General features: G+C 34.2%; 1 protein-coding gene across 1 annotated transcript; it reads left to right on the top strand.

Annotated features, from left to right (window-relative positions):
* Positions 1–283: 283 nt before the first annotated feature.
* LOC118264197 (serine/threonine-protein kinase/endoribonuclease IRE1) lies at positions 284–21,734 on the top strand. The gene is made up of 14 exons (XM_035576628.2): positions 284–485; positions 589–706; positions 4,092–4,343; positions 7,577–7,771; positions 8,277–8,517; positions 10,379–10,964; positions 13,759–13,940; positions 14,363–14,512; positions 15,048–15,187; positions 15,830–16,020; positions 16,693–16,826; positions 17,313–17,460; positions 19,826–20,011; positions 20,233–21,734. Exons 1-14 carry the CDS (start codon positions 411–413, stop codon positions 20,710–20,712), a joined length of 3,078 nt encoding a protein of 1,025 aa, XP_035432521.2. The 5' UTR covers positions 284–410; the 3' UTR covers positions 20,713–21,734.
* Positions 21,735–22,970: the final 1,236 nt, after the last annotated feature.

Raw genomic sequence — 22,970 nt, 5'->3', positions numbered from 1 at the left:
TGACAGCGTGGGCTGTCGGTATTTAGCGGCGCTGTGTTTCGGCGAGCGGCATAGAGCGAGCGGCATTCGATTCAAAGTTATATAAACGCCTAAACAGCAAATCTGGATAAAAAAGGAAATGGTTTCAGCTAATGGATGAAAATTACATTCAAAACATATTGATACATTCTTTGAAAATGAATGACCATGCATTGCTATAGTTTTTAAAAAATTACTATAATGATAAGAAATCGACTAAGTCCAACTCTAAAATGATTCAGTATAATCTGTTGCATCAGTCGACTTGCTGTCAAAAACGACATTCGCGAGGGTTCTTTTGTAGTGTTTTGGTTTTTACGTTATATTTCCACAGAAATAATGGAAATTGGACATGTGATTAAATACAAAGTGAATTAAATTAAGTGTTAAACATGAAGTACTTATTTGTGACACTATTTTTGTTTGGGTCCTACGGTGTAGGTTCCCTTGTTGATAGTAGTGGAAAGGTGAGATTGCACCGATTGCGGCGCATTTATTATTGATAGAACTGTGAAATGTGTGGATACAAGGTTACGTTTGTGTATTGAGCGGTGATTATTATTGTTGTAGGAGAGTACGGAGTTGTCTCGTGCTTTTGATGAGCGGCCCCTGTTGTTTGCCACGTTAGGGGGCGGCATGGTTGCAGTCGAACCTCTGGCGGGCAATATTATTTGGAAACTTAAAGATGGTAAACTAATAATTTAAATAATACCTTTCTATCAATAGTTTGTAAGAGAGCTCCTTATTCCTATAGGGATCTAACTTAGATGTTTTAGGGCTTGCAAGTGCCAATGTTTGTTTACTAAGGTAATGCACTTTAAAACTATAAATTCTTTTGTTCATTTATATTTGTTCCATTCATGAACATTTACTCTGCTAATCTTAAACTACATAGATACTAGAATTAATGTTGTTTACTAGAATTTCTTATGAGTGACTCATACAAAATAGTATCTTTAGAATATCATGTAAATTTCTAAATTCTTAGGCAATCATCAGCTGACTAGTTTTATACTGGATTGTAAACAACACACTCAATATATTCTCTGTTACCAAATAAAGAAGTAGGTAACCAAACTAAAACAACATTTAGATGCTAATTTTACTGAATAACATAACATAAACCTTAAAACAACATATATATACATGTATATATAGACTAAAAACCTAAAATATTTACAACTTAAAATTGAAACTTATACATATATTATAATAAGAAACATACAAAAAATATAATTAATAAACTAATATTATTGGATAATAGCTATGAAATTCTTACTAGAAATATATTACCTAGTTAATTTTATATGGGTTAAATCATAACATTAATCAAGAGATAAATAAATATCATATCACAGTATTATCCTCATTTTAGTTCTATGCCTCCAAAATTTTACATTAAACAGAGAGATAAAAGGATTAAGATAAATGTTTGGTAATTCAAATGTTTATTTGTCATATTGGTAGAGCTATATGTTCTGGAAAGAAGTAGAACAGTTTAATTATTATTAAAATTTAAAATAAAAGTATAGCCCAAAGAAACATTTCAATAATACCTATACATATATGTATAACTAAAGTAACAGACAAAAGAGTTTTTAATAATCACATTCACATAATTATGTAATGTCGTCCCATTGTAACACATGCTTTCCCAAAACTTAGGTCTATGTAAGATACAATGTAGGTACTATATTGTGTCTTGTAATTATGTTAGCTATCATATGTTTAGATTTTAAGAAATAATTTTGTATTTTAGTGTGCACTTTGTTAAATGAATAAATGATTATTGATTATATTGATTATTTGTAGTTGCTGTCAAATTATGGTCAATTAATACATTTTAATTAAAATAAATTATTATCAGCCTATTATAATGGCCATAAGTTAAAGTCTACTTGTATAGAAACTAAATTCGTCAACTACAAAGTCATAACTTGTATAGATGCACTTAATTCATGATAAAAGGCATGATGTTACCTAAATTATAGTATATACTGATGATCACTACTGATTACTATCAATCTAAATACTTATCAGTATTAATTGGGTCCCCAATGCAACATATGGATAATCTAGAGACTAATTAAAAAAATTGGAGTGTCTGTTTGTAATGTTGAAGTAACCATATTTAAAATAGGCATATGAAATACATATGATGCATACAACTAAAATAATATTTTTTTCAATTTTTGTCTGTCTGTTTATTCTGGCTAATCTCTGAAATGGCTGTACTGATTTTGATAGGAATTGACAGGTAGCTGAGGTACTAAGGAGTAACTTAGGCTACTTTTATAATTCATGCAAGTGAAGCTACAGGCACCAGCTAGTTTTCTAATAAACTTATTTATCACTTGATAACATAGTACATGGTTTCCACAATTACTGATATTATTTGTTTACCTAACATTTAATAAACTTTATCTCAAGTAGGTAATGGTAGTGATTTCCTATTAAGATTAAATTGATTACTAGATTTTAAAAGTGTGAAATATATACTTAAGTGATTATGGTAAAATATAAATTTAACAAGGAATTTAATAGCAGTAATCTTTAAAATTAACTACAGGAGGTATTAAACTTTCTTATTACAATTAGTGAACAGTATTATGAAATATTTGACCCTGAAATTTAGAGTTACAATTTACTAGGTAGGTAATTAGAACAGATGTTCAATTGAAAAAGTATTATTCCAACTTTCATGTATTATTCATAATCATTATTGATACTATTGATATTCTATCAGTTGATTATAACTATTACTATGCATGCATAGTCATTAATTTAAAATAATATGTGTGTCTGGCACACACAACTCGTTCAGCCATTAAATTGATTAAAAAGTCCCAATGTATTATTAGGTCACAGATAAATAATAGTATCTTCGTATTTACCAGACTTACGTAGATAGAAAAAGTTATCTGTAAAAAGTTTTTTATCATTTTTGAAGTATACTTTGTTGCTAAAGTTATTGTGTTGAATGGAAGGAATGGAAGCCTCCAGATTATGTAAATCATACAATTTGATGATAGCAATATTATTATTAACTAATTAATTGATCAGGTGTAATCTTTGGAGTAATTTGGTACACTGATATGTTATTATCTTTCGCATATTTATTCAGCAACAGTCTGTACAAAGTTACACATATTGAACAGTTCTGAAACACATTTTAACATAGTCTTCACTTCACAGAGGCATATCCCAATAACAAAATGGTAAAGCATTTCAATTTTCATCTTTATATTGACAGGAGTGAGGTTGAAATTTGTTTGGCATTTGATTGTTTTCTAATATAGGTCTATCTTAGGCTACAATTGTTAGGTTTGAATTTCTGATTAGTTCTAGTCTAACTTTTCTATTATTATGTAGATTTGTATGTGAATTATCACCATAGAATCTCTTTGCATGAAGTCATTTCCATAGATATGTTCTAATCTAACCATCTATTGTGTTGTTGCATTCAAATTATTTTGCAGTATGTAATAACTATGTTGTAGAATATGAAAGGTGATTTAAAAATAAACTAGTTAGGTATTCTAGGTAGAACTTTTTGTATATTTTACTTAGGTTTTTCTAGGAAAGATTTTGTTATATTAATTTAAATAATTATAATATTTCCATCCTTTTTCTTGGGGAAAACGATATTAATTATCGTTTTTGTAAGCTTAATTATTAATCAGTGCTAATAAACCGGGCAAAAGTCCAAACTTCGCTCTTACCGAAAAACCCAACAGTCATCTCGCCTCGGCGATTGAACCCAAACGAATCCAAAATAAACGTGATGTTGAATAATATGCTTTCTCCAAATATAACTAAAAGTTTTTATACATGAATATAAAATTGCTTTTCAGACACCGAACTAACTATAAGCGAAAGGCCTGTAAAATTTTTAGTTACGGTTATGCTTCGTAACATTTTCAGCTTTATCATAAAACAGTAGAGTTCAAATTGTATTAAGTAATATGTTGATCTGTTGACTAAAAAGCTCACAATGAACTAAAAATCGAAAACCGTCATTGCTTTGAATCTTCTGATAAATAAAGAACTAACATATATTTTTTCTTTTTTAGAACCAGTAGTAAAAGTACCGAACCAGCAAGCTGACTTAATGCCCCAATTTCTCCCGGACCCTCGACATGGGTTCCTATACATGTATGGTCCTCGAGGAGACCAGCAAATGCTGAAGAAGCTACCATTTACAATACCAGAGTTGGTAGCGAATGCCCCATGTCGATCTACTGACGGTATCCTGTATACTGGCAAGAAGAGTGACACTTGGTTTATGCTGGACCCGCTAACTGGATTTAGGGAACATGTTTCAGGTATGTATCGCATTCATTTATTCTCTGATGGGTTTAATATCCACGGTACTATTTGTAACAGGTACCTATTTTTCGCCAGTTCTTTTATAGGTTTCCCTAAGTAGACATGGCGAGACTATTACGTTTACATATATTATGAGGAACGTGAAAACTCACTAAGAGCCCTGTTTGAGCTCAAGGACCTCATGGTGTCCTAGTGAGCTCAAAAACTTTACCAAATCGAAGACGAGAACTCTTATTCGGCAGTCGCATTTACTTGCAACCAATCGATGAACGAGTTCTAAAATATATTTTATTTTTTCCATTATTATTTTAGACGACCTTTCCTTGTTTATCTGACATAGAGCTTTGGGCAATCCCAATAAATATACGATGATAAATGATGATGTGTAATGTATGAACGAATGTTGATGAGTTTTATCTATGTATAGGTAGCTTATTGAGAACATTCTAATGTTGACCCTGAATGACCGAATTGATATACTCGCTAGATTAGATAATAACGAAGTTATTATAACTATTACGTAAATATTTATATAATATGTTATTTATTATTACTGGAATTTGAATCCCGAGATGTATTCACCGTCTAATTCCGAGCTACATAAAAATGTAGGAACCTTAAAAAAAGTAAGTCTGTGTAACACTTAGTTGAGCTTTGTATCTCACTATGGGGTACCCTTAGAGTGCTATTAGTTAGTAAAAAAACATGCAAGTGCTCTTTATAAAGAGAAGTTGAATGAATTTAGAACATTATTATGTTGATATTTACACATAATATAAAGATGGTCTCTAGTCTCCATCTGTCTTTCATTAATAGATTTTCGAATTTATTACAAGATAAAATAGTGAGTTGAATTCTAATAAAGAAATTACATAACAATATCCTAAAAGTTATTCTTTATAGAAATACTATTTTATAATAGGTACTTGGTTATAAAAACAAACACAGTCAATGTACATAAATGTTCTTCGCTACAAAAAACTGAAATGTGACATTGTCGGTATGTATTGGAACAGCATAATTACGAAGGCTTATCGATGTACGGTAATTACCGCTGCGCTGGTAACGGACATATGGTTTGCATGTGACGTAGCGCTGTCAGGCCCATTGATTTATACACACAGATAAATATATGTACTGTTATTCTATACCCACATGGTAAATCGGAAACTGATATGGAAGAGCTAATGACAGTACTGATTTGGTGTTTTTTTTTATGGTATAAGCCGGTAAACGAACAGACACTTTATGGTAAGCAATCGCCGCCGCCCAAGTACACTCGAAACACCAGAGGCGTTGCCGACCTTTTGCGGGTTAGGAATTTAAGGGTTATCAGGGAATCGACGATTGGTGATTAGGAATAAGTAATGTTCTTAACTATGTTTTTACTATTAGGGAGACAAGTTTACCATTAAAATTATCTATTTACTCCATATATGCTTTCTGCGTTCGGGAATTTCAACATTCTCGTAACTTTTCGGTTTCCTACCTGACTAAGATTTCCAAAACGCTTTACCAACGCGAGGTCTATGACAAAGCACCTCTTAAAAGAAAGAAAGACATTTGTTCACCAAAGGACCTATATATTCAGGCTGATACAAATTAATTAAAAGGGTTTCCCCACAGTTTATTCCAGATGTTCATACGTTATCACGCTAGAATACTTAATCCGATTAAAATGTTAGGTATCTTAAGATATAAAGAATAAGTATTAAAATTAAAATCTTTTGAATACACATTACTACGTGCGACTTAATTAAAAAACCTTCAACATTTAATACGATATAGATTTAATTTAGCAATTTCATCTCGACTGTACCTACATTTAGTATGGATTCAGGGCGCGCTTTCACTAAAATTAAACGTCAGTCCGGAAAAGGCATTTCCATTCACATTATGTATAGCCGTTGATCTGGAAAATCTTTGTATCGGAACTTAATCAAGTGTTAAATAGTATTGACATTTCACGGAAATTATGGTCCTTTATAAATTGCTACACGTTAAGTGACATTTTGTGTTGTTTTAATAGTAAGTAAGTACAATCGGCAAAGTTATTTGGTATCCAGGTAAGAATAAGGAGATCATCTCAGTAGCTTTTGTTATTAGTATAACAATCTAGTGATTGTGATAAGATATGGATCTTTTGGAACTTATTATTGGTTGGCTCATTATTCTACCGATGGTCTACTGCCTTTGAACTGATTTAATTTTTGTTTCTTACCTGCATACCACGTAGCTTGACTGACTGTACGTAAAGACTGCATAGGTGTACGTAAGATAAAGCTGATTAATATTTGTAGAATAGTATTTCTGCGATTACTGTTTCTGCAATACTTATTTAAAAATCTCAGTCTATCTATAGAACAATATTTAGCGATGACTCCAAGCTTTAGTCTAAAATTAGTAGGTTATTATTATGTCATTGAGGAAAATGTGTCTGGTTTTATTGTACCCATCTATACAGGTAAAGGCAACAGTGCCTTTTACCAATAAATTCGATAGCACAGACCAAATAAGGTATAAAATTAAAATTTAAAATAGTAAGTTACCCGTAATTGGGCTGTTTTTCAAAACCGCTATAACCATTTGTGATTTATTAATATTCAGGCATAAATAATATTCAGGGAATTAGGTATGCTTGTTAACGAGCAACTCACATTTCTAAGCATCCAATAATGGAATGTAATTTTTGGCCATTTTTCTTTTCAACTTTTGTAATACGGACTAAAATGGGCGGCGGCGATAACTTGCCATCATGTGATCCATCTGTTCGTTTACCTTATGCTTATATGCTTCTTATCTACCATAAAAAAGTTATTTTATCTTAATGGTTATTTATTTATTAAATTATACTTTATTGTACACCACAAAAACACGTAGGACAACATAAATAAGCACAGTGGGCGGTTTTATTACACAAGGCGATCTCTTACAGACAACCTTTGGATGGAGCTGAAATAGTAGTCTTATATGGGTCGTCTAGTGTACAATTTTTAATACATAGGTAATATTACCTACTTATAAACCTTTACAATTTTATTTCTAATCTACAACAGCTTTAAATCTCAAATCCATAAAACCAATTATCACGAATAAGTACATCATTCTACGAATTACGAACACATTCGCAAGCTGATTACAAAGCACATACAAACATAGCGAAACACTAAGAAACGGTTGTATATGAAACTAAGAAAACGTTTACATTTCTCCTCTCATTCGCTCGTAGGTTTCGACAAATCGAAGATTTTCAAGAATTCCGACGACAATACTTGTTCCCCGGACAAGAAGAGAGGAATCTACGTTGCGAGAACTGAGTACAATATATTGATGCATGATTCCAAGAATCAGAATCATAAGTGGAATGTCACATTCTTCGATTATACGTCCTTGGCTATGGGGAAGGAAATGCTGAATGATTATGGTAAGTACTCCTTTTATTTTTTGGTTTATTTTCGCTTGAATCATTGAAGTAGGTAAAGTCTGGTTTAGTTTTGTGGTCTTTGTACGTTTGATTTTTGGATGCCGACTACGTTTTCTCTTATCATCTTTGGACTCAATAAGACTTACTTCAAGCCTAATATTTACAGTTAGTTTACTACATAGGTACTGCTTTAGGATAATGTCATGTTACTTATGAATTAGTAACCACATTTTTTTTGAATGGGAAAAATATCTAGTGACTTCTCCCGCCTTGGGCGAGAGGGAGATTCAGATTGTTACTGACTAAAAACCATACTTCTACTTCTGCTTTTTGAGCCGGTGCCCCGGTAAACCTGCTAGGTAGTTCGCAGCTCCGAATAACAACATATTAACATATCAATTTCAAAACCGCAACTTAATCATAATCTGAGAACAATATCACACATCTATTCTTCTAACAATATATCCATTAACACAATGCAAAATAAACCTTATTCTCTATACAGGTATAATTCACTTCACATCAACGTCAAGTGGTCGTGTGATGTCCTTTGATCGTAAGACAGGTGACCTCGTGTGGTCGCACAATTTCGAGACTCCAGTAGTCGCCGCCTATTTGCTAGACAGAGATGGACTTATCTCCGTCCCTTTCAATTCTATCGGGGATGATACCCTGGATCACATCATGGAAGATGCCACTACACTGAGCAACGGACAAGGGATCAAGAATTCTAATATTGAATTGTAGTAAGTATAATTTTAACTTAATAGAGCTTTTGGCGGTTTTGTAACGATGTTTTTTTTGGTCTTCGTCGTGTGTCAGTTGCAACGAAAATAAGTAAACATGCATGTTTACTATCTGTAATTTTGACCAATTAGATAATATTTTATAGTATGTGTGTCCCATGAGCTTAAAGCATTTTAAATATGGGCGTTAATTTCATGCCAACTGATATGTACCAACTGTGACTGTCAATCTGTGGTATCGGATTCCCTTTCCACTATCGGAAATTTACAGTAAGCAAGTAAGGATTGGGTATAGCTATAGGGCACACACACCCTTCACACGGATATTTTTTTAGGTACAACATGAACAGTGAAAAGTGGGTGACACACTGCCATGTGCATTGTGCATTTTCAGGAAATGTAAGGTTTTATCGTCTATAAGAACATGCCAGAATTTCTTATCACAGAACACCATGAACTAGGTATAGAAAATTCAAGTAAAGAATGCAACGATGAAATTGATTGACACATCAACGTATGAGTATCGAGTCAAGACGAGAGAGAGATAGGAACGTGACGTACGTCTCGATAATAAATCGATAAACTTCATTTTGAAGTGACAGATAACACAATTATGTGTGAGAAATACCGATAGTATGGATAGTACGTACTATTCAAACAACTGGCTTACATATATCCTCATTCCTAGCGGCTTTCTCCCATTAGGGAAGGCAAACACAAGAGAATACCTAATGACATGATTATGGTATACTTATTTATCATTAATCTCGCCTTCATAAAATAAATATGGAAAAATATTTCTCATTTTCACCAACGCATAAGCCACTTTTCTGACTTAAGAGCATTTTTACGTTGCGTCTCTTTAAATTAAGAGTAATGATCCTATTAAACGGACTTTTTACGCACTTAAGAAAAGCATTTTATGCCCAAGTATTTCCGTCTAAAGTAAGATGTATCCTGTTCTAGCTAGTTATAATGTACGCTGTAGCAGAAATCCACTTTTTGCTATTTAAAAATAAAAGCGTAGAAATTGTCTTTTCGCCTATGACTTCACCCGCACCCGTGGTGTAGGCTGTGGTGTAGGTGCAAAACATAGTCTTACTAACTTCCAGCCTCCAAAGGTTTATTCCCAGACACAAAAAGCATTATAAAAAAAAATTCCATTGATTCTTGAATCAAACACAATTTTCTCTTTGGACGACAAAGATCTCTGCGTAGTTTCAATGAGAAATAACGTCATAAAAATGTTTGAAAATAAACTTAATTTGTAAATTATATGTTAGCTGAATAGCGCTCTGATTACGTTATTATAGTACTAACGTTACGTGCCGTGTGCCGTAATGTGCACGTCTGACTATTCCTTCGGGAATAAAAACGGGTGACGTTGTATTACATTACAAAAATAGTCCTTATTTTTATATAAATAAGATCTGTCCTTTTAACATAGACCGAAAAGAATTGTCTGACATACAAAATTAAAAAAAAAAAGAAATCATAAAGGGTTTTGGAAAGGCTTTGCGACATGTCATTTTATTGAGGCATATTTAGTTTACACGCATCGTTGGTTATGTTTCCGCGTTTACATGGTAATAATTATGTTTTATTGATGTTGTTTTCTGTGTTTTGCGATGGAATATATCAGAGTATGTTTACATATGTATTATTGTAATAAACATATTCCCTACATTATATCACGTTTGTATGGTTGGCGCAATAGACAGATTACCGGCTGCTATTCCAGACTCCGTGCTAATACTGAAGATTTAGAAAGTTATTTTGACGAATCATCGACAGACATAATAAGTCTTATTTTAATAATGACTCTTGATCCTATATTTATACATTTTAATTTCCTTTACAGCCCCACATTGTACGTTGGTGAACACAACCATGGCCTCTACGCGTTATCATCGCTCGTAGACAAAAATACGATCACAATATCGACCGGCCACGCGCAGCCTTTACTTCTAGAAGGCCCGACAGAGACTGAGCCAAAATCAGAAGAAACCTATCAATATGAGCCATTCAAGAACGTTCACTACAAACTGAAAGATTTGAACTTACATGTATCAGCGCCATATCTTTTACTAGGACATTATAAAGTGCCAGAGTTAACGACGTCATGGATGCCTCAGTTGCCAAATTCAAACTTCTTGAACGTACACAACTCACAGAATAGTGCCATCAAGTTAATCAATGGACAGGTCCATTCAGAAACTGACAATGATGTGGAAAATGAGACAAATCTAAAGTCGAATTCGAATCCGAATTCCATATCTGTCTCAGTACAAACTGAGGAATTGTTTGAAGGCCTGGAGTTCAGACCTGATCTATGGTACAAGAGAGCATACTTGTGGTTCCACCAGCAAGAGAATCAAGTTCTCAAAGTGGCGCTGATCATTCTGGTTGGATTGGTGATTACCATGTTCTGGTATCTTCGATATCAGGTAAGTTTCATATCTTAGCTATTTTTTTTTTAATTTTATAGATACTCTTTCTCTTTTCTTTGGGGGAACTGAGGGAGGTAGAGTTATTGCTTCTGAGTTTTAACCAGATTTTCATCAGATTACTATTTATTTTCGTACATTCCATTAAGGATGATAAAACCTTAGGGATTAGACTCGTCAAAGGTTTCGTTAACGGATTTTAAGTAGGTTTTGTGAAACGCATTACACCAACGATATCGCAATGGTTATTTATTGGCTTTGGTCATTCTTTAAACGATCCACAAATTGTTTTTTTGGGTTAGCTAAAACAAAAATTAAAAATACGTCGTATTGCAGTTGGTTTACACGCTTATACTACATCTACATACTAGACGGTTGCCAGGCTAAAATATGATTTAGTATCTGAAATAAAAATGCGTTATCGCCACGCGGCCGCTGTGTTGGTGCCAACACGCCGGCACAAACGTGATTAGTATTTGTACACATGCATTTTTACCTTATCATATGGCCAACCGAGCCGATTGGAAATGAATGACATTGAATTTTGCGTGGCGATTGTTGCGCAAAATTCTGCTTATTACAAGCTGTGTTTAATTCTTAATTCATTTAAGAAAGTTGTAGATGTTATTATGGTTGATTGTAGGTATTTGCATGAAGTAACGTTGACTGTAATTATTAATGAGCACGGTTTAATGATTCTTATATAGAAATGAAACTGTGAAACGCCACCACAGGTGACTGTTGTTTTTTGTGGGATAAGCCGGTAAACGAGCACACATCACCTGATGGTAAGCAACACCAAAGGCATTTCAAGTGCGTTGCCGGTATTTTGAGTGTTAGGAATTTGAGCATTGTTGGGGATTCAGGGATTAGGGAGATTTGGTCCCTTCCCAATCTTCCCAAGCCCAGGTAATTGGGCCTCCGGTAAACTCAACCACCAGCATATCACTTGGGTGGAACCAGCACGAATGTGCGTGAAATGCTATGAGCCTTATGATTATTTCTGGAATCTTCGCAGGAAAAATATTTGAACATGAACATCTTTACATGACTGTGTATCTACCACTGTGTATCCTACAATTGTGTTCATTATTATAAATTCAATGTATATTCAACTGGTCATTTAAGTATGCCAAGTATCACAATAATGTTTAAACAACTGCGATATATTGACTTAAATTGAAATATTGGTATAGTTAGACGCTAAAAAAATACTAAATAATTAACTTACATACGATACTTTAGATACTATACTTATAATAACAGTTAGACATATTACTTTATTGGAGTATTACTGGGCATTTTTCGGTTTTTAGAAAATTTCTCAGTGGTAGCACAGAGTCTGGAATTGTGCCCAGTATATGGCAATAGGCTCACCCTCTATTACATGGGATTTATAATACAAATGGTGAAAAGTGGGTGTACATTGTACAATGGCATTACGTGCCGTAATGTGCACTTCTGCCTACCCCTTCGGGGATAAAAGCGTGACGTTGACGTTTTATGAAGTGAAGTTCAAGGTTATCTTTTGGGTGCTAAATATAATATGTTCGAATTAATCTAGTAAACAGGAGCTTGATAACAAATTATCGAGAAGTTTCGATATTAGTGTACTCGTGAAATTATTTTATCATTACTTGCGTTTGGGTTTTTCAATTGGGTTCGTCCGAATTTACCACTACGTAGATTGGTTTAGTTTTATTATATTTGTGTATTGTAATACAAATAGGGCAGTTAGGTTATGATATTTTTACACCGCTACCCAAAAAATAGGTGTATTTAGATTTTTTCTCACGAGGTCACCATTTAATATTTTCTCCTAGGGTAATCACTGCCCGCGTTACCACCCACATCATATTTATAAATACTTTTTTGTTATTAAGATAAACTTATTAAAGTATGCTTTAATTTATCCTTTAACCAATTTAATTAAACTGGTATTTCGCAGTCAACCGTAGCTCCTGGCTGCTCCTTCAATTAACATTTCTAGTAACAGTAGTATTTCTTCTAAAGAAATCATTATCCTTGAATTATGTAAGCATAAAGTGAGTTATGGGTATTTCGCTAATTAAAATCTAAAGGAAAGATCTACTCTATAGCAGCTTATCGGTATCGACGGGCGTTACAATTACGTCTTAAGGTTAAACGTGATGATAAAAATTTCTGGAGATATTTCGCGTTCATAATCATTGTATTGGGAATTCAGTGTATTTGTTGATTGTCTTATAGTAATAGGTAGGTCAGTTATTATTGAATAAAGAAGATACAGAATTTAATGCAGGATTAAATACATTAATATTGACAACAATCAGATACCGAGAAATAGTAGGAATAGTTTGTTTACTTTGGTCTACCTACGTTTAGTTTTCCATCAAAGTGTTTCATTTAACCAAATCTGGTTAAAATCTATGGGGAAAATTTGCTTATCAACATGTAAAATAGCACCTTAGTTAAGTAGTTAAAAAGTCGAATATTGAAAATCTTTCGTCGTGTCGTAATACTTTTTTCCCCAAAGGGGTAGGCACAGGTACAGGTTACGTGCCGTAATAACACTGCAATTTACACTCACTTTCACCATTTGTGTTATAAGTCTCATTTAATAGAAGTTGAGTCTATTTTGCCATATACCGGACACAATTCCAGACTCCGTGCCATATTACTGAGAAATTTTCGAAAAACCGAAAATGCATAACCCGAGACCGACAATCACACTTGTGATCACTTGACCAACGAAACAGTCATGTCTGTCTATACACCCTATACGGTAACTAATCAAATTAATTATTTTTCACAGGCGCGCGAGTTTCAGCAGCTTTCTCAAGGTGGTTCTCGGACGTCTAACGCTTCAACATCATCCAACGGTGAGGTGACCGGTCAACTGGTGGAAGTGGGCGGCGGGGAAGTACGCATCGGAAGGATCACTTTCAATACTGATCAGGTGCTCGGGAAGGGATGTGAAGGAACTTTTGTTTATAGGTAAGTCATACAAGTATTTAAACTGCAATGTTTTTTTTTATTGGGTAACGAGAAATATTGGTTTATCTGATTTCTTAGGTTGTAAACCTAATATGTGGCCACGTTTTAAGCAAAAAATCTCTTTTATTTATAATCTCAATAAAACTGTACCCTTAGTACAAGTTTGCTTTACGTTCAAAGTAATCGAAATGAGAGCGCGTTCGACGCTCTGATTTGGTTTCGAACCGAATTCGAACCGGCCAGGGGTTCTGAAATAATTTCGAAATATTTTTTTTTATTTAATCAAAGTGACTGTTAACCTGTGAATAGCTGTAATCCACTGTTATTTATGATAATGTGAGAACCATTGATGTATCTATCTACTACTAACTATCAAGCTACAAATTTCCCTTTTAAAAATCCCTCTTTGATTTACATTACAGGGGAACATTCGACAAGCGTGCAGTGGCAGTGAAGCGTTTATTACCAGAATGCTTTACGTTTGCCGACCGCGAGGTGGCGCTACTGCGCGAATCCGATGCCCATGCGCACGTCGTACGTTACTACTGCACTGAAAGGGATAAACAATTCCGGTACGTATCTAGTTAGTAATAAGGTTGATTATTGCATGTACATAAGTTATTAAGTATTCATTGAAGTGTATTTAATACCTATTGTGTACTTAGACATGATTGATTACGGTCTATGAGTGATTGCTTATTAGATTTATCACTTATTGTTTAGAAGTGAGAAGTATAGTCATAGTTAGTTGACCTGTAAAAGAAAATCTGAATGCACGGTTGGTGCAGCGGCCGTGTAACGTGTAACGGGTTCGATTCCCGCATGGAGCAACTCTGTGTGATTCACATATTGTTTTGGATCTGGCTGTCATGTGTATGTTTGTAAACGCATCCACAATGCAAGACAAAATCCTAGTGTGATTAGACTGCTATAAAATGGTATAATATTGCTGGATATTTTTAGTCTGTGTCGCTACTCACAACACAAAATCGACAAGACAAAATAATCTTCATGGGTTAGATTACTCAGTTTGGTTTCATATAGGATAACTTAGTTACAATAATATCAGTTTCCTTCTATCAAATAATATCAATCTGCTATTTCCAGGTACATAGCTCTAGAGCTGTGCTCGGCGACGTTACAGGACTATGTGGAGAAGAAACTGAACTTCGACTGCACCATCGACGCTGTGGAAGTGTTGAGACAGGCGACGCTAGGACTCTCTCATCTACACTCCATGGATATTGGTAAGATGATGTTTGTGTCGTACGATGTGATTTATATTGGTGACATTAAAATTATGTCTACTCTTTTAGAGTTCTTTTCCACCAGAGATGTGCTATGCTACGTTGCTGTTGATGCGTTTGGCTTCCATCAATTATATTCGTTGGTACACATAACTTAGCATTGGTGGAAACGGAGTCAGCTAAGCTGTGTTTTTTTTATATGGAAAGTTGCCTACTGTATATGGGTTCCCTACAATCAATACAACTCATACTCGAGCTACGTATCTTACTCGTACAGCTACATAGCTTAGTATTAGTGAAAACTGTCACAGAGATTCACAACTTAGCAATTATATCCTCGCAGCATAGCTACAAGCTATAAGCACCCTTAGACGTCAGTTGTAATTGATTATATTCTAGTCAAGTTTTATTATAGCCCTAACTCTAATAGAGCTCAAAATTATACCATAACTTTTGTTAACATTTATTGTGTATAACATGTTAACGGTTATCAAAATAATAAAAATAAAAAAGTGTATTTTTTGTGCAGTTATCTTAGTGACTTCGTAATATAAAATTTATAATCCAATGACGCCCTAAAGTAAAAAAAAAACTAAATTATACGTATTCTTACAATTTTATTAACAATCTCCTTATTCCCAGTTCACAGAGACATAAAGCCTCACAATGTCCTTCTATCAATGCCGACGGGTAGCGGAGAGGTGAGGGCAATGATCTCAGACTTCGGCCTGTCTAAGAAACTCAACCTGGGACGAATGAGTTTCTCCAGGAGATCGGGAATCACGGGCACCGATGGCTGGATCGCGCCCGAAATGATTAATGGAGAAAGAACGGTATGTGTATTGAAATAAAGACTAAACCATATTGATAAGAAATGATAAATAATGGAAATAATGTCAAATGATTCACTTGAAACTTTCTTATGAATCACTGCTAGTGAAAGTGTAACAAATCTCTGATATATCTGTAAATGTATAGTTCATCTCGTTTAGTGTAAATGAGTGGTTTTGATAATATGAAGTAGCAATTACTAAGAATCACAGGGCTTAGTACGAGTTTGTTTTACGTTTAACGCAACGAAGCGAGAGTGCTCTACAATCCTAGATAAACTTGTCGCAATAGCAAATACAAAAATTATAAAGATTTAGGAAACAGTGAGTAATGTTCTCTGAGAAAAGGAGGATCCTCCGACCAGGCGAGCTGATCTTGTCTGGCGGGCTTTCTGCCCAACTGTTGGTCGTTGGATTTTTCTATCCATGTTTATTCGCCTGTAAACTTCATATGTGCGATGTAGGATTAATGACGTCATCCGTTAATTTACTTCTCGATCGTCTATGTGCGACTTCTGTCATCTATCATTTGTCATGTGTCGTCAAAAAGAAAACATCAATGTCTGACCATGACAACAATAACCCATTATGATTAGTATTATCTATACTAAGTAGATAAGTTCTCAATGACTTCAAGAAAAATAAATTTTGCTAATGTATCTCCCTTTGTTGCAGACGACATCAGTAGACATATTCTCCTTGGGCTGCGTGTTCTACTACGTGTTATCTAAAGGCCAGCATCCGTTCGGAGATATGCTGCGGAGACAGGCCAACATACTGACTGGAGATTACAATCTGGACCAACTTGAGTAAGTATTATGTGGTTTCTTTTAATTTTATTTATATTAACCTAGTAATAAATACCTAAAATAGATAGGTAATGTACTAGCAGGTGATTTGTTAAAAGAACTAAAGTCAAATGTTCAATAAAAGTTGTAATTATATGTGTATTGTGTTGTTTTTATCTTTGTTTGTTTGTTTCTTAGCAATTTCTAAACATTTTCATTTAAAACTGAATACTACGCAAATGGTTTGGTTACTTCAAGTTTTACTGTAGTGACATTGAAGATTATTGTAGTGCATATTTTAAAAACAGCTAGATGTTGTAATATTGATTTTCCCTATTGAAATATAAGTAAAATAACGTGAAAACAACTTGGAGTCATACTGTTTTATTTTAAAAGAGACACACACGATTCATCTTTTGTTTTATAACAGTATTACCAACCTAAAAACAGCATCACTCGCATCATTTTCTGTATTAGAAAGTCAATAAACGAATTATTTGTCCACAGCAAAGTGTTGCCGGAAGAAGAAGTCCTAGTAACAAAGATATTAATCCGAGCGATGATCTCACCCCGTCCCGCGTCCCGTCCCCCCTGCGAGACCGTGCTCAAGTACCCCATGTTCTGGGGGAAACAGAGCATACTCAACTTCTTGCAGGTAAACTGAACAACTATTTAAACATTGATCTTATTTTTTCTTCAATTGATTTTTGAAGTTATTGGGAAAGTAATAAGGTTGATAATTAAGTAAAGCTTATCATGAGTCTTAAAGTGGTGACCACTTTTTGCAATTGCAACTTTCGAGGTCTCAGACTGAATTCCCATACTAGTAGATAGTTATAGTAGTAGATGTTACTCAGTGGACGTATTATCATACACCGTAAAGTAGTGATTATTCTTACTGGCAGAATTGTTATAAATGCTGGATTCAATGTTGGATTTAGGCACGCTAATTGCTACGAATCTTACATATTTTCATATCCTTTCGCTTCATCAACAGTCATCAGTCTTTTCGTGAATGCTCGTCGGTTAAGAGAACTTTTAATTTACTAGAATATTTATATTTAGTGTCTGCCTACGATGAGGGCAGAAAAGCGTGAGGTTATGTATGTACCAATTGAGATTGTTAGATGTATATCAATTTCATAAGTCGTCCGAATACATTAAAACAAACCCTATTTCTATTCTAAAGAATCTTTTTTCAATCAACGATCCATAGAATAAAACAAAAATACTCGAATTCAGTTTATTTTAGAACACCTTAAACCTTACATAATCGTTATAAATGGATTCTAGAACCGGCTTCCACAAGATAACACGCCTGACTCATCCTCCCTCTAGAGATAAGGAGTCACTGGTTAAATAAAGTCTGGGTACATGTGTACTCGACACTGTTTGTCAGACATATTTACTTAGTGTCTAATCTAGACTATGTAATATGTATTTGTGTTCAGGTAATATCTACAGTCTACTGCAAACTTAGTACCAGTTTGTTTTATGTTTAAAGAGACTGAAACGTTACTGCGTTCGGCGCTTTGATTGGCCTACTCTAATGAACCAACCAATCAGTACTCTTAATACGAGTTTGCTTTACGTTTAATTCGTTATAAATGGTTTAGTCGAACCGGCCAATCAGAGCGCCGAACGCGCTCTCGCTTCGATTACTTTAAACGTAAAGCAAACTAATACTAAGGGTAAGAAGGCTAAACGCGGTGATGTTTCGATCTCGTTGAACGTAAAACAAACTCGTACTAAGCTCTCTGTTATATTATAGGCTTGTTAAATCTTGAATTCTTGGTCATTCTAGGTTTAAAATAAAATTATATAATGAGTTAGGATTTCGCAAATTTTTAGAATGAGATTAAATCAATCCATATTAACGATGATAACAAACTTCAACACAGTATTATACATTTGCACTTTTTGATATGTGTTACGATTTCTTATCTCTTATTGCGTTTTAATTTAAATTTAACTTGACTTGACTATTCAAATATATCTGGTACATAGCGGCTATCTAGACATTGTGAAACAGGCCCTAAGTAAGTTATAATTAAATTAAAATGCATCTAAACGAATCTCACTCTATACATTAAGCTATCAAAGATTATGAATCAGTGTATGTTTTAAAAGTATGTTAGTACACAAGTACTTCACGTTACTCGCCTAAAGGTCACTGACTTGCCTTATCGGTATTTTATAATTGGCATAACATTGTAACCGCTACACAATTTCACACGTTATTATATTTTTAATTGATTCCATTTCAGTCATGTGATTGATGGCATATTGTCATGAAATATTTACTCCTTCAGTTTGAATAATCTATACTAATATTATAAAGCTGAAGAGTTTGTTTGTTTGATTGTTTGTTTGTTTGTTTGTTTGAACGCGCTAATCTCCGGAACTACTGGTCCGATTTGAATAATTCTTTTTGTGTTGGATAGTCCATTTATCGAGGAAGGCTATAGGCTATAAAACATCTCGCTATGACCAATAGGAGCCGAGCAGAGCGGGTGAAACCGCGCGGAAGTAGCTAGTAATTAATGTGAAGCTACTTTAAGAAGGTTTTATATTATTTGATTCCCGAAAATAGCTGTCATTTTCATCATGTCATCAGCATAGCATGACATTCAATCCATAAGGTCATCAGTTCAGTAACAAATATGTGAATCCCAATTGATTAAGAACTACCACGTTCCTACTCCTGCTTTTCGAGCCGGAGCCCCGGTAAACCTGCTAGGTTGTCCGCAGCTACTGAAATATGTATGACCCACTGCTACTCCAGCTTACTGCTTCCTTCTGCTACGCCGAGAACTAGCCTTTAATCTAATAAGCCTGAAAATAAGAATTCTGCTTTACTTAACCAAAAAATCGAAGACCTGTCGCTCAATAGACAATGACAAAGATTTTTGGGCTGTGTCAAATAATCGAGTGGTAGTACTAAGAATAAAAATATTCCCAATTTGTTTCGATTCGGATAAAAATGGCAATGTTTTTAAATCAATATTTTTTTCACACAGGATGTAAGTGACCAAGTAGAGAGTGGTGACAGTGGTTCTGAAGCTGCGTTAGAGCGCGGCGCTAGACGCGTGGTGCGCGGGGACTGGCGCGCGCGCGTCTGTGTCGCTGTGGCGAGCGATCTCAGGGCGCGCAGGACTTACCGCGGGGACCGGGCCGCGCATCTACTGAGGGCTATAAGGAATAAGGTAATTATTGTAAATGGTGAATTTTTTTGGTGTCAACTGTGGTTCAACTAACTTATTGAATTAGCTTCATCGTTGTAGTCGAATAGAACACAGAAGTAACAGTTTTAGCTAACTGATAAGGAAAAATCTCTACGTACTGAAACCACTTAGTAACCATTTATCTTAGGTTATCTCCTACATTGTCTTCCAGTTATTTCAACAACATTATCTTTTCTCAACAGAAACACCACTACAGAGAATTAGAAACAGAAGTACGAGAGAGTCTAGGCAAGTTACCTGATGGCTTCGTGACGTACTGGTTAAGGAGATTCCCTCTCCTTCTACCACACGTGTGGCTACAAATGCAGGCGTACAGACACGAGGACATACTACAAGGGTACTACCCACACAGCTTCACCTTCAACAGGGATGACGTCACAGAGTTAGATGAAGACGGAGAAATAGAGGAAGATATACCAGTTGATATGTGTGATCCGGTCAAAAACGGACTTTTTGTTAAGAGTAGAGTGTACTATGATGAGAATCAAGGTGTAGAGTATAGGTATAAGAAGGAAGGTTCGCCGAGGAAGCGTAATGATTGGAGGAGCGACGCCCAAGAGCGGGCGCGGCAAGATGACGTCAGACTCCGAGACAGGCACCATTACAAGAAGAAAGAAAAGAAGAGAGATGAGATGCCAGTTTGGACGTTGCCCCAACAATGAGGTATAGTTTTAGCGAAAGAGGTTTTACTTGACCAGATGTCACAGGGAGTAGTTTCGGTAGATAGTTTTTGTAATTGAGGCTCATTGTACTGTAGTTAGAAAGGGTCAATGTACGGTTTATCGTAGAATTGTGACCATTGGCGTTAGGGTTGCTCCCAATTATATTTGACTCATAAGAGACATATTAATGAGATATTGGTGTTGATTGTAATATTACCTTTACCCCTTTGGGTAGTAAATAAATGTTATATTTTTGTGATGTACGATACCGTAGACGTTATACATATTACATAGGTATTGTCATGACATCATGTGACAACAATCTGCTATTTGCAGAAGATAAATGAATTTATATTACGTATAGCCAATCCCTGCAGTGGAAACGCTAAAGTATTAACTTAAAATAATGTTTTTTTTTTATTATTAATATTGACTATTTATAGACGACCTATTGTTATCTGTAAATTAAAAAGATTAAATCTTGATACTTGATCTTTAGTCGATTCTAGATAAAATGTTGTTTTTCTGGTCAAGTTATTTTATTAAGTGTGTAATTTTTATGCACAAAGTTTTATGATTTTGTGACGAGTTTTTTTTTATTTATTTATTTAAATGAATTTATTAATATATTTAAAATTGAATTAAATAATATATAACATTACAAGTTTAAGTTATAGGATGTAGGTAGTTTAGTAAGAGATCTCTAATCATTTAGTTAGTTTTAGGTTTTAGTAAATACTAATATAATTGAGATTTTTAAATGACTCCTTTATTCAAGTGTTGGTAAAGATAGACTTACTTCGATGGGGAAGATGACCGAATATAAAAAGAAAACTATTTAGTTTGTCATTTAAAATGTTAAAAAATTGCCATTTTTTCATCAGATACACATACATGCCAGTTTATAAGTAGAAGTGACGTCAGATGACATTTCAATTCAGTGTATCGTCTTAATTTTTTATACATATGTGCACCTGTGCCTCATTTTGTGTAGAATAAAAAAAACGTGAGGTTATAAAAAATTTGGGACCAAAATAGGAGAAACAAAACAAAAAAATTATAACATTTACCAGTCATATCTATTACATGATCATAAAAAATGAATCATCTTCCCTATTTTACTAAGGCCACAAAAAATATAATTATCTATCTTAGGTCTGTTATACATGAGAGGTATGTTACTAACGTCATAGGCAACATACCGCTCGTGTGTAACAGCTTTAGCGACACTTACGATGAAGGAATTTGGGACCAAAATAGGAGAAACGAAAACAAAAAAAATCTTCGCAATGCATTTGAATGTGTGTTTGTTTTTGTAAATGAGAAGGTCAATAAATAAGTATAATGTTCTAATGTTTTAGAATTGAGAACATAATTATATGTTCCGATGTGAAGATATGCTTGCCTCTTAAATGCAATTTATTTGGAGAAGGTGTATCGGTTTAGACTTTTTCTAGACATTTTTCTTTGTTGTTTTTGTTATTTTTTTTTAAATAATCATTCTTTTCCCACTTAATACAATGAATATAATTAAAACACATGTAACGAAACTTCTTGGAATTTAGAATATTTTTCCAACTTTTGCAAAAAATCGTTCCTACTTTGCACTTAAACAACTTATAGACTTCCTCAATAAAAAAATATTCAATTTGATCCGGTTGTTCCATAGATACGCATTCAAATAAACAAAATTTAAATAAATAACTAATTAGTTTCAACAAAGTGTAACAGATCTCTACTCTTTGATTACGAATGGAAAATAGTTGAATACTATATTATTTTATAAATCCGCAAGATAGCGTTACAGCTTGGACACTGGCGACCCCATATTATATTTTTATTAGGTTTAGTTTAGGTATATGATAGTTCGGAGTCTGTATATATAATGAAAAAAATGCTTAATTATCAGATTGTTCATCGCCGTAACTACAAAACACGTAGTTACGGTTTATAATATTAAATAGCAGTAACTAATGTTACTATAAATTACATAGTAAGAATTTGTATATTATTGAATAGTTAATAGGAACAATTTTTTGTCATTCGAGTCTTTTTAACCTTGTTAAACTCGGCTATAGTTTTAATTTCCTAATACATAATTATTTAGTTAGAAATCTTGTTGCCCCAAAAGCTAACATAAAGCGAGATCAAATTAAACTGACTTCTTGTAACATATATTTATGACTGCCTCGTTGGCCGAGTGGTTACAAGTGCGACTGCCGGGCAAGGGGTCTCGGGTTCGATTCCCGGGTTGGGCG

The sequence above is a fragment of the Spodoptera frugiperda genome, chromosome 26, assembly GCF_023101765.2.
Source record: "Spodoptera frugiperda isolate SF20-4 chromosome 26, AGI-APGP_CSIRO_Sfru_2.0, whole genome shotgun sequence".
NCBI lineage: Eukaryota > Metazoa > Arthropoda > Insecta > Lepidoptera > Noctuidae > Spodoptera > Spodoptera frugiperda.
The sequence above is the reverse complement of the archived record's forward strand: the minus strand, read 5'-3'. Positions and strand labels throughout refer to the sequence as shown.

Coding starts and splice junctions, on each gene's coding strand:
- LOC118264197 (XM_035576628.2), top strand. CDS start 411: ATGAAGTACTTATTTGTGACACTATTTTTGTTTGGGTCCTACGGTGTA. Junction 4,344..7,576: donor ATTTAGGGAACATGTTTCAG/GTATGTATCGCA, acceptor ATTCGCTCGTAG/GTTTCGACAAATCGAAGATT. Junction 13,941..14,362: donor GAAGGAACTTTTGTTTATAG/GTAAGTCATACA, acceptor TTTACATTACAG/GGGAACATTCGACAAGCGTG.